Below are 16,534 nucleotides of genomic sequence, written 5' to 3' on the forward strand. Positions count from 1 at the left end.
GATAGCACAATACCACAATATTACTGCTCAGCTTAAAGGTGTAATAGATTCAGGAGAAACAAGTTTTACACATACGTAAATAAACATTTGATGAATAGGATGGAACGGCATGTTGTAAGAATGTGTTTCCTGACAAGAAATGGTCAGCGTTTGGAATAATTTGTAATGTACAGAACAAGGTTTTATTGAATATCATAAGAAATTTATCAAACTATTTCTAAGTAATGCATTCACTTACAAATTATAGTCTTGGTAATTTTTTTTTTAAAAATACTAGTAAAAATACCGTGTATGTATTAGTTACCCATTTTTATTTTCTATGATCAAATTTATACTGTTTCTCTTTTCTCGTGGGTTTATTAATTTATCCAGCATATTTAGGAAACACCATATTATGATTTGATATTACTAGAAAAGATTAGAATTATTAATTGTGGAATAGGACTTTGTAAACAGATAAAACCAAGCTACGGATGTATAGTAAACACTGGTGAGAAGCTCTACTGAACACTAATGTCAATTCGTAATGGCAACACAAATATGTACCATGGGAAAGGATTTCGTTCGGGAAGATCCCTGAGAAGTGAGTGGCGATGATGATGCTAATGTATAATTCCTCCAGGGTTAAAGTGAAAGTTTGATGATGCTAATGAGGTAGGATGCCTAAGACAGTGTGGACGGTGATCATGTCCGCAGGTGGGGCGTAATGGGTAGGGACATGGCTAACTTTGTAAATGGTTCCATGGCTGCACTGTATCCTGATGCTTTATGATCTCAGGCCTGATATTTATAATTTGTAACCAGAGGGTGGACAGTAGTTGTTGAAAATAATATTTTACAATGTTAACTGTGAGACCATTGTAAGACCTACAGATTTTTTTTCAAGTATCAACTAAAAGTGATGAATATTGACCAAGAATATGAAATGGAAAGGTAATAATTAATGTAATATGGCAAATTTCTGGTTTAAGGGCCACATAGAGACAGGTTACATAATTGGAAGAAATGTATATTTATGAGCTAAGGTTTAGTAAAAGTGAATAAGACTCAGAGGGGGTGAATTAGAGGATTACATTTTATGCTGTTGTTATACATGACAAGAATGTGAAGGGCTATGAAGATCGGGAAAATTTGGTTTTAGGAATAAGTGATACATCAGAAGATTAACAGAAACTGAAAACCTCACCAAATTTCCCCAAGCTGCCTTGATTTTACTTGTTCTTGATGTTATATGAAAGAAATTGTAAATGTTGTAGTATCATTTGCATTAAGTTGTTGGGAGATTTATATCTGATTGTTCACTGACATGCTACCAAAATGGCAGGAGGACTATGATACTAGTGATGTTGGAATGTTTCAACCAAAAGTTTAATTAAATTTTGGTCTCAGGTGAGATTTTCCTTAGTTTTGTAAATTTTTGATATTGTTTTGCTCACTATTACTCCAGTTTTTCCTGATCATCGCAGCTATATCATTTATTCAATATTTATAGGAAAAGTAATGCTCCAAATCATTCTCCCCTGGTCTAAATCAATTCTACTGAGTGTAAGGAGTGAACTGGTATACATTTTTATCCAAATTCAGATGTTATTTCTGTGTTTCTCCATAAATGGGACTGGAAATGTATCAGGAAAGGTATGTAAAACATTTCTGAAAGTGTACAGAACTTATGAAACCACACCTTACATTACCATGGGACTCAGATTTACTTCAACTTTCGATGTTATAGTAAAAATATAGCAACGTAACTATTTTTTGATATGTGAGGTCTTAATTTAGCCACATGGCTATTCAAAAAAGACATTGAATGAATTTGTCTCATAATGGTAACCTAAAGAGAATAAAGTAAGAGTGGCTTGGCATGAATTGGAGTAATTCTATTTTATCCTTTGATACTGAATAAATTCAGGCTATAGTGGTGTGAGTTTTGAATATCAAACAGCATGACTGATCAGAGCATAATGGGTAGTTTGGTTCCAGACGAATCTGTGGAGATAGACACCAGTCTCCAGTGTTGAAGCAGGGTAAGATATTTTCTTTCTGGAATACATTTTGATTATATAATTTTTTTTCATACTTGATCGCTATTTTCTGGTTGAGTGAATTAGCACTAGGAACGGATGAAGACAGACCACATCTGCTCTCATTCATTCTGTTAAAGCCCAAAGAATCAAAGATTCCAAGTGTATTTAGGTGAATATACTGTACTGGTTTCGTATCATTATTAAAGTAAGTAGTCACTTTGCTCTTAGAATGTGTGAATAAGCAGAAAGTACATGTATAACAATTTTTCTGTTGATTATTATGAATTTTTCTACAAAGAATGCTTTTAATCTAAATTACTATATTTTTGTTAATGATACTGGTTTCGTATCATTATTAAAGTAAGTAGTCACTTTGCTCTTAGAATGTGTGAATAAGCAGAAAGTACATGTATAACAATTTTTCTGTTGATTATTATGAATTTTTCTACAAAGAATGCTTTTAATCTAAATTACTATATTTTTGTTATAATTTTTAATAACTGTTGTTTAACCCTCAACGGATGGAGCTTTAAAAACTTAAGTTGGTCCTTAGGTTGGAGGATTACCAAAAATTTAGAAATAAATAATTTGATTTCATAAGTTAAAAGGAAATATGAAGAGTAAGAAAAGGAAAATTCTGGTGAATAAACAATATATGTTGCTGCTCAGACATTTAGATTTGCCGTGCATGCCAGGTTCATATCTTACCACATTGTGTTATGTGGGTGACTAACTTTCAAAGATTTTTTCCTGTTGCTAACTGTTTACACTTTGTGACATGTCATCACTACAGACATAAATTGTGCCTTCCTGTTTGAATTACTGCAGAAAAAGGCTACCTGTACAAGTATGACAAGAGTCTGATGCTGTCAGCTATGCAACCCCATCATGTATTACATGGGTAACTGACACTCTAGGATTTCTTCCCAATGCTATTTATAATTGTTTATGTCTTAAGGCATATTTACATACATATAGAGCACATCTGCCTATTTGATTGAGAGTAGGAAGAAGCAATCTATACACATGAGGCTGAAGTCCCAATACTGTAAAATATATAATTATGGCTGGAATTCCTTGAAGGATAGGTGTTTGCATTATGTTTCATCACTCCCATACATTTCAGATTAGTCATAGTAGATAATGACAGCTAAAGTTGTCAGATCTTTATTTGCATATTTTCAAAATTCATTTTTGAAGAAGATTTTTTGATGTATCATTACTTTTAAATTTTCAGGACGTCATGATAATGAAGAGGAAAATATTGTGTTGGACTCGGGGAGGGGTGTGTCAGGGGTCTTGCGAGAGGTACTGGGCATCATATGTCGACAAGATGGTGTCCCCAAAAGTCGTCGCCTTGGATACCTCAATGCAGCAGTTAGGGCATTATCTAGGATTACATCATCAAACCACTCAAAGAAATCTCCATTTACTGAAGAACAATGCAAGGTGTTTGATGACATGGTATCATCAAAGGACAGAAATACATATCCATCATCACAAGATGACTTTGGTGAGGAAGAGATCAACAGGGAACACTATTTTTGTTTGTAAGTTGTGACAAGTCTCCCTCAGTTTCCATTACTTTTTAATGTTACATATAAGGCTAGACTGCTAAACATTTCTCACTTTGAACATCACAAAATGCTTGCCTTTATGCTGGACTTTCATATATAATATATTTGATTATTGAGGCCTTTTAGCTCTTCCAGATAAATTTTGGGGGGGGGATTGAAAATGTAGGGGTTTGATGTAGATAAGACGAAATTTCTCTGTGGCATTCATTGTATTTTTCTTACACATCAAGTATTTTATCCTTGTAAAATGAAAAATGCTCATCTCCACTTGCATTTGATTTTGTTATTTGACTGAACTATTGATGGATGAGGACAATTGCTCATCATAAAACTTGTCTGTTAGCACCCTGTTCCTCTGCTCTCCTCTGTTTGTCACCAAACTAAAACCTGATATTCTTACATTTTTCTTTTTTTTTATTCGTTGGTGGTAATGCTGCTTTCATAGTCCCTTTTATGTTTTACTTTACATGCATGTTCTCATACAAGTTTTTAGTATTGTTGTTCAGCCCTATGAAATAGGATTAGTAGATCACATATCAGAGATATCTTGTATTTGCTCCGTATCTTTAACTCTGTTTCTCTATAGATTTGTGTTGGATCAGTTGCATATATTTTCAGTGCTTTTTCTTGCGCACCTTCATCGTATGTCTAGTGTGGTAATGTAAATAGTACTCCTATGCCATGTAGGGATTTTCTAGCTTTTCACCAAAAACTGAGGTCATTGTTATTTGTTTTAGATAACTGTAATATAGATGTCAATACTGTTTATACTTCTTATTTTTCTCACTTACAAGTAGAGCACCATAGAGATTACTTGCTTGGTTGGGGTAAATCACTATTTTACCCCCAAACTTTTGTGTATCCATGAGTATTCCCACAATCTTATCATCATGAAATGTATGAAACCAACAGAATGTTTTTTGCAGAACTCAGTATTCATGCAGTATCCTGCCCAGGCCTGTGTCATTACTTTGTTGTGGTGAGATGGCACCAAGCTAGTATTCACTCTTATTCATTCCAGGTTGTTTTCTGGTACTCTTTAGACTAGCTATGTGTTACTTGACATTGTCCAGCACTTCTTTCATTATTGTTTTTGACCTTCAGAAATGTCATATGGACATTGCCTCAATTTATTTATAGGTGTTCACTGACATGAATTGTAAGTTCTTTGTTGTATCTGGAGAACTAACATATACAGAGACAACAGTGGTGTCAGTTGTCACAGTATGATGGCATCCTTAAACTTTGTCAAACAGGCAAATCACAACTTTGTGTTTCTTACTCATTGTTCATTTCAAATTAGAATGCTTTTAGATCTTTTTAATTTAAGCAGGCAGTTATTACCTAAAAAGCTCAAAATGACCACAGTGGAATTCTCTGTGGTATTCTGCAGAGAAATATGTGGATATGAATGACGTTGACTTGATCTTGTTCTTGATTGTCATACATGAAGCAAGAGATATCAAACTGCATCATGAGAGGTTGGGACATTAGTTCAACTGTGTTTATTAAAGTCAAAAGATTTATGTGTTATGAAGGGAAACCAGAGTTTTCATTTTTTGGCTGACATCAAAGTGTAGTGTGAGAGGTTTACTTTTACTGGGATGTTCTACCATGCTTCCCCATCCATGATTTTTATGGGTTGTATTGCTGTTATTGCTGAAACCTCTAAACAGGTATATATATCAAGGTAAGCATGTACGCCTGTTTTACTGGAGGGCAAGCACTGACAGATTCTAAAGTATCAGCTCTCCCAGTGAAGGAAGCAGTGAATGAGAACATCATTAGGGATGACCTCCTTTACTTACCTACAAAACCATACTCAACTTCCTATCATGGATGAAGCCCTATTAGTACAAATGGCATAGTAATCTGCTCTGTGAAGATTTTGTTGCTTAAAGAAATCACTGAGCATTTTGAATACATTTTGGTAATTTGCAGTGGTCCTAAGTGGCTTACAAAACAGAAATTCTTCTGCAGTGTCATCTGTGTAGTGCACAGACCGCATGAATTGAGGACTTTCCTCAATATCTAGATTCATTAATCTTGATTAAAGTCCTTCCAGCCTGTTTCAGAACACCAACAATATGTTCAAGAATATCATGTGACAAGCTGTTTTGGAAGTAGTTGCTAGGCAGCCAGTGACCAGGAAGGTATACTACCAGTACTACCCGCTTGGGTATTGGGAGGGTTAGTGTTGGGTGTGTGGTGAGCCAGTACTTGAGTTGTTGTCAAGTTGCACTACTTTGACCCAGGAAGCTGTCTTTTCTGTCTGCCTCACCCACACGTGGACCACTGCCATTCTGTCCACAAAAAAAATTTCTCCTTGTTATACATGACACTTGATGACACTTAACTCACACAGCTTATTCTTCATAACTAGGTTTTCCTGTACTGAGCACTGTGTACTAGCCCAGCCGTTTGGCAAATTGGTTGGAGCAGTAGATAGAAATAGTAAGTAAAACATTTAGGTAGGAGCATTAGGTAGGAACCCCTGTAAACGCTGCACTAGGCTTAACTTATGCCAGTGGCCCATTAAGGGTGAGGCACTAAAGGCTATGAAGTTCACTAGTTATAGAGACTTTATTGTCTTGGCCACCCCCTTGAGGGAGTCTCAGAAGGGAACACGCTTCAGAGATATAGATAGCTGTTTATTCTTCATTTGATGGTGTTGTCAGAAAGGTGGATCAATTCTAGCTTTTTAGCAATTTCATCCGCAAACAGTCCTGATCATGGCAAGTGCATCTGGTTTGACGGAGTTCTTCACCCTTTTTATAAGGCTTCTTGCAATGTGCTATTATCCAGGTAACCTCAACATATGTTTTTTAACTTTTCCATAAAAGAGTTGCTGAATTTGTTAGAGCATGAAGTCTCATACATTTTGCATTCACTTCTTTTTCTTCCAGGAAGCTCATAGTTTGTTGATGATATTAGGATGAATTGTTTGCATGTGCTGCTTCAGCTTGTTTTCCGTCATCATTTCATATACTAAAACTTTTATGCATTGAAAACACTGTGGGCAGCAAAATCCAAAGTAACCTCTCAGCTTTGTAGGGTCCAGCTACAAGAAATTGTCTTGTATTTTAACATTAAACTGCATCTTCCCATTTTTAACAGACTTTAGAATTTCACCCTGGAAATAGATAATATTTTCTACTTTGTGAATCATGAGTGGTAATAGGATATGAACAAGAGCACTCTGTGCAGCATATAACAGTCAGACAGATGGGGACATCATAGTGTTATAAGATTTAGAAATAACTATAGCACAAGTGAGCTATATTTCATAAATATAGTGGCAAATGAAAATACACCTGCCATGTGGCTCAAAATTTTTTCGATATAGCATACCGATAAACTTCATCAACTGTGATGTTGGCTCAGTAGACTGCCTTTTGCCACTGTGTTGTGCACTGCCTATGTACATCTCCTGCAAGTGATGTCATTTGTCACCAACACAGTAATTCTCAGAAAATATGGTTAATTGCTACAGGTTCTGATATTTATCTTAAACAAATCACATAAGTTAGATAATCAAGAAAGTCAGAAAAAATATCTTTTCCAGGGAAATTATACAAAAATTTTGAGATAATTGGCAAATGTATAGTTCAGCTGATGTGATGCCTTTTAACCTTTCACTTGTGCTGGAAGCTCATGTAGTTTACATGCATGTGATTGGCAGTCATCAATAAACTAATTCAAAGATAGTGTAAATGAATGATATTTATTTGGACAACAGGATTACAACAGTGAATGTTCAACAAAATTTGTTTGTGTAAAGTTGCAGTTTAGAAATTATCTGAACACCTTTTGTGACCCAAGTTTGAGAACAACTGGCCTAGGACTTCATGTCTCATCTAATTTACTGATGATACGCAAGGGAAACCAAGTCATTGTGGGTGTTACTGACTGCATGCTCAAGGCTACATTGTGAGTGAAAAGTCACCTTTAGTGAGGCTATATCAGAGGGAGTATAGTCCCAGCAAAGAACTTCTCATACCAAAGGAGTCTTCATTTCCCTGCTGCTGGATATAGTGCAGCCTTGGGCTACAGGAACATGTAGAAAGGTTGTGGGTAATGAAAGGATTTTTTTTCTTATTCCTGGTCTTGGTCTTGGGGTAATTATGAATAGATATTCAGAGGTTGTCTCCCTAGATGGAGTCTCATAATACTGCATAGGATTTTCCTTTCATGGAAACCATGCTAGGCTTTGATTGCCCATGATTCATGGATGCTAGTTTACTTCATGACTTCTGATGAAGTCAGGAGCATTTCATAACCTTGTGTCACTGTTAAGGGTAGTGTACCAATAATTCACTGTGGGCACCAATTCATAGCATGCTTACTTAGGGGTTCATCTGGTGAGATTGTATTTTTATAGAAATGCAGTAAGGCTTTTATCATCTTCAAAAAGAACAAAAAGAACCTTACTCGTTGTTGGTTTACTGATCATCTCAGGCTCTCAAGGTTTTAAGTAATGCCTCCTGACTAATGTACTGATGATGAATAAGAGGAAGTATGTCAGAGTGTTTATACAGAGTGAGTCCTTGCCATAACTCATGGGACTGTTCTTTTATGGAACTCAGTGGGGATTTGTTTGTTTTCTGTGCATAGTACAAAGAACTTTTGATTGCCAAAATCATCCCATTACTGTATATTATTGGTAGGGGTTAGGTGAAGATTGATCCCAAGGCCTAAAGTTCCTATACTCCTTTTGGTGTACTAGTAATGAAAAGGGGAGCTGTTTTGGGGGATTCCTACTTGTCCTTATGGATCCTCAACAGCTTTAGTTGTATATCATATGCAGAACCTTGGTACATGTTACTGGCAAAATGTAATAGATCTTTAGGTTATGACTGTATTGAGAAGATAAGAACCTTGTGATGGATCTTTGTGTGCCATTGAAAAACCATGTTCTTCCAAGAACTGCTTGGACGCAAAGGTACCAAGAGATAGTTTAGTTTTACAGATACCATTACATCTGATAACACTCATTCACATATTAATCCCATGGCTGTTGGACCTCAGTCAAATGTATGTCTGTTGTGAGAGATGTTCTATGTACTGGAAGTGGTTGACGGCCCTCAAGTTTGTGGGTATCCTTTTTGAACAGTGTATTTTACTATAGTTTGCACTTTCAAGAATCGTACAGATTTTATGAAGCTTTCCCATGTGAGACACAGTATTAGAAAAGAAGACTAACCTTCTTTTTGTGAGCTAACAATTATGATGAAGGAGCCTTGAAACAGAGAAAAGCCTTGACATTAGTGTAGCGTCTTCTACCGATTAAGATCCATAACTACTAAAACCGAGTATAAATATGAACTTTTTTATTGCTCTGTTATGAATAAAATCCTTCTAAATTTATTCATCAAACTAAGGATGAGTGTCAGTCCTTATAAACTCGATTATGGCATCTTGTTGCCATCTAGAATATCTCCTGGAAGATTTATTTTTACATGGTAATGGAAGAATTCAGCAAACTTACAAACCTGGAAAATGTCATTATTAGTGGACAAGTTCTTTACTGTAGGAGAAGGAAATACATTAAGAGGTTTCCCATCACAACTTGCAAAACTAGATAAGTTGCTTCCAGCTGGATCCCCTAATTTGGAGTAAATTATTGTTTGGATCTCTTTTTCTCTTTTTGTAGGGTCCAACACCCTCTTAATGACTTTTGCTGCCCTGATTTTTAATTTAGAAGCAGTAAATGTTAGTTCCCTGAACTTGAAGTGGAAAATTTAGACCTGAATTATATTTTCTTTGATAAAAATCTTGGGGAAGATGAATCTCAAACTGACTGTAGCTTGCATGAAAGTGTTTATCTCAGTCCTAATGTATAGGTCTAGATTCTGAGTTTACATAGGACAAAATAGTTAAAAAGTGAAACCAGGGGAGATGAATAATGTGAATCATAGAATTAGGATAGATAGAATGAAGAAGATATGAGAAAAATGTGTAGTGCAAAGAAATCTTATTAGATATACAAATGAAAGTCTATTTGGATATTATGACCATATAGTATGCATTGCTAATGATAAGATGGTCAAGAAGATATGTAGCTGTACAGTGGAAGGTGCAAGGAAGATAAGCAGTCTGCTAAAAGAAATGGTTAGATGCTCTGAGAGACTTGATTTTGGCTAGGGACATTTGTGATTAAGATTTTAGAGATGTGATCAGGGATTGGATGCAGTGGAAGCATTTTGTGCATGGAGTTGGTGGTAGTAGGTAGTGGTAGGTAGGTAGCCACAGGCCAGGGGGTATATTACCAGTACTATCTACTTGGGCACTAGGAGTGTTAGGGATGGCTATGTCGTGAGCTAGCACTTCATTGGTTTTCAAGTTGCACCCTTTGAATCAGGTAGCTGTCTTCTCATCCTGCTTCAACTTCACATAGACTGTTGGTATTTTGTCCACAAATATAGTCTCGCCTTGACGCACATAACATTTGCCAACATTTAACTCACACAACTCATGTTTTGCAGCCCTAGATTTTTTTGCTGTGAATGCTTTGCAATAGCCTTGCCTTTTGGCAAAATAGTAGGAGCAATAGGTATATGTAGTAGGTAGGAATGTTAAACAGGAGCTTAAGTAGGAACATTAGGTAGAAGTAGTAGGAAGGAGCATTGGCTGGGAATATTAGGTAGAAGTTATAGGTTGCAACATTAGGCAAGAATATTAGGGAGACACATTAGGTAGAAATAGTTGGTAGGAACATTTGGTAGCCTTTGAAAATGCTGCATTAGAATTGCCCTCTGCCAGTGTCTTGTTAAAGTTGAGGCATAAAGGCTAAGATTCAGAACTGGTGTTCAAGAGTTATGGTGACTTTTTTGCCATGGCCACACCCTTGAGGGAGTTTCCAAATGAAATGAGCATCAGAGAGATAGATAGGTAGATAGTTGGTGTGAATGAGGTTGGTCTTACTTGACAAGTCAAAATATTTTGCAAAGTGAAAAACACTTTTATAAGTGTGGAAGTTCTTCTTTTACTTTTAACATCATGGACTTGTCTCAGGATGTTATGAGTTATTGCAGAGCCTGTATGTATCTAGTCTAATCCCCAATATTGGGAGTGCATTTAAGATGATATAATAGGTAGAGGCTTCTCTCTTGGATTTTTTCCTTTTGTGTAGATATTAAGAAGGATGGAAATTGCTTTCTAGATGATCATTCACATAATGTTTTTTTCACCCGAAGACAATATCAGGCAATTTGGTAATGTTTTTAGACCTTTCTGAGGATTCTGAAGATTTTTTGTAGCTGAATTAGTATATTAAAAATTTTCATTTTGTCTTTTTCATGACAAAGTGAAAACAGTAACACTTTTTACGAATATTTTACAGGAACCATTGTCTGTGTTACTTGACATTAATGTTTTTAGACAAGTGTAGAATAGATTGTTGTGATCCTTTTTTTTTTTCAGGATATATGTACTTCCTAATCTCACTCAAAAAAGCAGCTGTCAGAGGGCCTAGATCATTTGCTGTTTGTTAACACTAAAGGCAATATGACTGCACAGTGCCTTGTGAAAACTTGGTACCTTATTGCTCCTAGTTGAGGAAGGAGTTAGTAGAATTCTTGAAATGTTTAGTTGTAAGAATGTTCTGAAGGTTGAAGATAAACTTGTATGTGAAAATGTTAATCCAAACATTGAAGTTTCATGCAAAAATGGGAGTTTTGAAATTAAGAATAATCCTTTTTTAATGCAGTCGTAGAAAATTTCTCCTAAGAATGTCTTCCTCTGTGACCAGTCAAGACATGTAAAGGTGTCAGAGAAAAGTATGTTGAACATTCATTTGTTCATCCCAACTCCTTTAAGCATATATCAGCAAAGCTCTTTTCTGGTTAGATTATAAAGTTAGGTTTCCTTTTACAACTAAAGCTATCATTTAGAACCCTCAATTTATGGATTTAGGCATTTATCTTGACTTTCTTAAGGAGTCTCTCATTGGATGAGATTAACAAGAGAAGTTCCTACTCTTTGTTCATTCAATAATACTATTCATTCAGCAGTTATTCTGTTAGAGTGTGAGTGACCATCCTTGTGTGGCTTTGAGAATGCAGTCGTCAGAAGATGGGCCGGAATAGGGGTCAGATGTCATTAAGTACAGGTCAGATTTTAGGTTTTCATAGTTTTTTGTTCATCCTCATCGTGGATATTCTCTCAGATGCATATAGGAGCCTGTCCATAGATAAGAAATGTAGGTTTCAAAAGATAAGATGATTCAAAACATTACAACAGATAGAGCTTGTTTGCTTTATAATATCTCATCTTCTGGAAATCATTCATGTGTATGCCCTCATCTGTTCTTAGTGGGCCAGTGGAGTTGGGGGTGCTTTATATTTCTTCTGAATATGATTGAAAGTAATTTGGGATTTCCTTATTTCACTGATGGCACTTTCATCTTCCTGTTTCTGTGTGTGAATGTCCATTTACTTTCCCTTTCATTCCTTCTTTATTGTTTTGAAAACCCATTTCTTGATTTAGGACAACAACAGGCTAAAGATGGAGACACCAACACTTAGTCAATGAATAACAGAGGGTAATAGCATGATGCCACCTCATCTCTGCTCTGTGATGTCAAAGGCTTTTATGGATGTGCTCTTTTAATCTCAGTGAACAAGCCTCTGCTGAATTCAGCTCTTTTGATAGTCAAAGGATATTGAATCCTCATTTATAGACCTCATTTTGAGGGTTAAAACAATATCTTAACCTTTGTATCAAGCAAATGCTCTCTCAAATGCTTGTAGGACTCTACCAACTTTAGAGAAATATTTTTGTCATTCAAAGCCCACCATTCTTTTCAAGATTGCGTTGCTGTCTAGTCCATGATGGTAAAGAGGTGCGTGCAGGTGGCCTCCGATTGCTGCGTTACCTTATCCAAACACCAGAGGATGTACAAGCACTCATTACAGTGAATGCTGTACCTCTTATAGTTAGGTAAGTATTAGAAGGTTAATACTCAAGGCTGGTTTCTTTATTGCTGTAGGGAAACTGTATCTTTGAACATGAGAAGGATGAAATACAGTACAGCAGTTTAGATGTAGAGACTATTTTGAGGATGAATTACATGTGAGAAATAAAGGAATGGCAAAAATATCAGCACTGAACATAAGCAGAGGAAAGATAGTATATTGGAGTGAGATTGGGAGAATAAAGAACTGGACAATAACTCAGAAAATGAAATATGGTAAGATTCTTTAAATGGATCAGATAGTAAGGGAGATCATAAGAGGTAGAGGTGATGCTCAGGTGCTTTCATGATGAGAGGGATGTTGTAACTGTATCACCATATAAATGGAAAGGGGGCAAAGGATTGGTAAAGTAGCTATGGGGTTCCCATCTTGATAAGTGTATCTTGATAATGAGCTCTTCTGTTTCTTAGAGGGGATATGTCTGCTCACACATTTATTCCCATTAATGAAGACAATTGAACTTATCCCAAGACTTAAGAAAAACTCATCCCTTCATCATAACAAATGAAAATACCATCTACATCCTCAAAAACCCACCACATCTCTCTGCATGCTGCCATCCGTGAGCAAAACCATACTTAGTGTCTACATACAGATGCCAGCTGATCAACCACACATTGAGTGGATCTCTTACATTCCATGTTATGTGGTCATTTTGATATATTTTTTTGGTGAATGTTTTATGCTATAAGCTACAGATATATTCAGTTTTAAAGTATCTGCTATGCTAGTATATCTCAGATATACTAGTATATGCCTGATATCTTGTAATAAGCTGTCAAAATACCTATTTGTGTCACTGCTTATAGCATGTGCCTTTGTTTTTTTATTCTTCATCCTCCATGTGTAACGTGTCTGTTCTAGCATTTTTATTTGCAGGAAAGTTACAAATGTTTTATTATCCTGTGATATTTACAAGGATGTTTTGTACCCTCTTATAAGCATGTTTAAGCCATAAGTTTTGGGGACTGTAAGAAGTGCAGCATAAAATGTTTATTTACATTTGATCATCTAGATGATTATGTAGTAAGTATCCATTTAACTCACATGTCATGTAACTCTTGTGTTTTGATCTTGATGAAATTGATTTCTTAGTCAGCAGTCTGGCAACTACTATGCAACTTTTAATTTTTTTCCTTTCATGCTTACTGTCTCCGCAATAAGGGAAATCTAATGTTTGCTATTTGTAATAAGGCTTTCATGAGTCAGGTTTCATTTGTGGAACAAATGCTATTACTCACTTATGGTGAGAATATCCTGCCTTGCTGCATGGTACAGTCTTAGAAGTCATTTTAACATGATTTGCTGCCCTAGTTATCCCATGTTATTATTGAGAGAGGAGGGATGCAACTTTTGCTTGCTATCCTTGTTTTGTGACATTTTTATATTTACTCTGGGACATATTTTTCTTCTTCCTGTATCTGCTTGTGGGAAGTAGGAAGTTGTTCCAAGAAGGAAAGGCCTGTATTCTAGCTTGGAAGCTAGAAAATGTGTACTATCGAGATTTCAAGATGGAGAGCTCAGTGTGCCATCCACATACTTATTGCTTTGGGTCATGGGTCCCCTCTTTTCATCAACCTTCCTCAAATAACTGGGTCTAATCCACCTAGGAAGACAAGTAAGGTGAAAAAGTCACCCTAAATCCTTGCTGAGGGTGCCAGAGGGAATGATACAACACAGGTTACAGAAGGATTGGAAGTTGCCATCACATCATGCTGCCAAGAAACCATTTCTCGCACATCAGATACATATGAAACGCTTGGGTTTTGCCTTTGATTTAAAAACAAGACAGTTTTACAGTGGTGTAAAATGATATGGGGTGATGAAAGTTGATTTAAGCATATCACAACAAAGCTTGAAAGGGTAAGACAACCTAATAATGGCAGCTGTTACTTGTTTTTTTACACATTGAAACAATAGAGCTTCTTTTATGAAAGTATACAACAGTTGAGTGGAATGCTTTATTGGTTGTGCTAAGGATGTATGGGGGAGGGGAACAACTGTTGGATGGTGTGAAAGCCTTTAGAGGAGCAAATACATATGTAAGTGTAAGAGGATGGAGAATTGAGCAAAAGTTTTGGAAAAATGTGGGTGTGAGGCAGGGCTGTGTAATGTCACCATGGTTTTTTAACATATATATGGATAATGTGATGAGGGAGATGAAAGCAAAACTAGTGACAAGGAGTGTAGAGATGGGGCATGGTGGTGAGGTATGGTAGCAAGTGATAAGCTTGTTTGTAAGTGATACTGTGTTGTTTCCTGAGAGTGAAGAGGAGTTGCTGAAGATTGTGTTTTTGGATGTGTGTAAGCAAAGGTGAATGTAAGCAAAAGTAAAGTTATGGTGATTGAAAGGAAATATAGTGAAAATATAGATTTTGCAAAGCCCTGTAGAGTGAAAGAGGAAAATGCACTAGTTTAGTGTTTTAGATATGCTGGAAAAAGATTGGAAGGTGGTAAGAGAATTTAAATATTTAGGAGCTGTCTGAAGTATTTTAGTGGTATGGAAGGAGAGATAAGGAAGAGAGCAGTACAGGTTAGAAGAGTCACTGAGTCCCTTAATAGAATAATGAAAGATAAGGTTGTAAATATGGAAGAAAGGATTTGGAACAGCATAGTCGCATAGTCCACCTGACCCTGACCTATACAGCCAATGCATAGACAAGGGATGAGTCGCTGAGGTCAAGAATCTAGGCTGTGGAAGAAAGTAATGGGATGGTGTATGAGAGATTTGATATGGCAGGGAATGCAAAGGGAATAAATTGTGGAGTGGTAGAATGAGTGAAACATAATACTTTGAGGTGGTTTGGGCTCATGGGAAGAATACAGGACAGGGGAGCTTACAAGGAGAGTATATGATGATATGATTAAAGGGGTTGTATGAGAGGAAGACCAGCTGTAACATGGGTAAATAAAGTGGAACAGTACAAGAGGGAAAGAAATGGGGGAAGAATGTGTGGAATGTTGTATGTAGGAAAGGCATTTGAGGACAGGAACAAGAGGAGACTTTTGCTAAGGCCATCCCCTTGACAGTAGTTCATTGAAGGAACAGGCATCAGAGCTACAGATAGATAGAAAGAGGGACTTACACAAGTATATGTGGGTGAACAGGAAAGATGGTAAGCAGGTATCATTAGATTACATATTGACTGAGGCATGCAAAAGAGAGAGTTGGATGTGCTTGTGCTTAGACAGGCAATGGATGGGATATCTTATCAGTGCTTGGTAGAGGTGAGGGTGAAGATTTGTAGAGCTTTTTGAAAAGGAGGATTTTATAGAAATGCATAAAAGAGCTAAAAATTAATTTTGGTGAATTATGATGTTGGTTTTTTTTTGCAGAGACTTTATTCATAAGAGGTTATAGAATTTCCCAGAAATACTCAACAAACTTATACCTCTGTAATTTGAGCACTCACTTTTATCCCCTTTGCCTTTGTACAATGGCACTATGCAAGCATTCTGCCAATCCTCAGGCACCTCACCATGAGTCATACATACATTAAATAACTTTACCAACCAGTCAACAATACAGTCACCCCTTTTTTAACAAATTCTACGGCAATACCATCCAAACCCGTTGCCAAATCCATTCATTTATTTATTTATTTATATTTATTTTGCTTTGTTGCTGTCTCCCGCGTCAGCGAGGTAGCGCAAGGAAACAGACGAAAGAATGGCCCAACCCACCCACATACACATGTATATACATACTCGTCCACCGACGCAAATATACATACCTATACATCTCAATGTACACATATATATACACACACAGACATATACATATATATACATGTACATAATTCATAAGGTGAAGATTTGTATGGATTTTCAGAAAAGAAGAGTGAATGTTGGGGTAAAGAGGGTGGTGAGAGTAAGTGAGCTTGGGAAGGAGACTTGTGTGAGGAAGTACCAGGAGAGACTGAGTACAGAATGGAAAAAGGTGAGAACAATGGAAGTA

General features: G+C 36.4%; 1 protein-coding gene across 4 annotated transcripts in view; it reads left to right on the top strand.

Annotated features, from left to right (window-relative positions):
• Nucleotides 1-368: 368 nt before the first annotated feature.
• rictor (rapamycin-insensitive companion of Tor) overlaps nt 369-16,534 on the top strand; it is a 223,535-nt gene continuing 207,369 nt past the window's right edge. For 2 of the 4 annotated variants that reach the window (XM_071696194.1, XM_071696196.1), the window contains exons 1-3: nt 369-583; nt 3,262-3,574; nt 12,410-12,541. In XM_071696194.1, coding sequence (XP_071552295.1) covers nt 514-583; nt 3,262-3,574; nt 12,410-12,541 — 515 coding nt within the window. In that variant the 5' untranslated portion in view covers nt 369-513. Of the gene's footprint in view, nt 584-671; nt 934-3,261; nt 3,575-12,409; nt 12,542-16,534 lie in introns of those variants that run through there. The other 2 variants (XM_071696195.1, XM_071696197.1) reach the window with 2 other exon arrangements.

Source organism: Panulirus ornatus, chromosome 59 (assembly GCF_036320965.1).
Source record: "Panulirus ornatus isolate Po-2019 chromosome 59, ASM3632096v1, whole genome shotgun sequence".
In the NCBI taxonomy this organism is placed as follows: domain Eukaryota; kingdom Metazoa; phylum Arthropoda; class Malacostraca; order Decapoda; family Palinuridae; genus Panulirus; species Panulirus ornatus.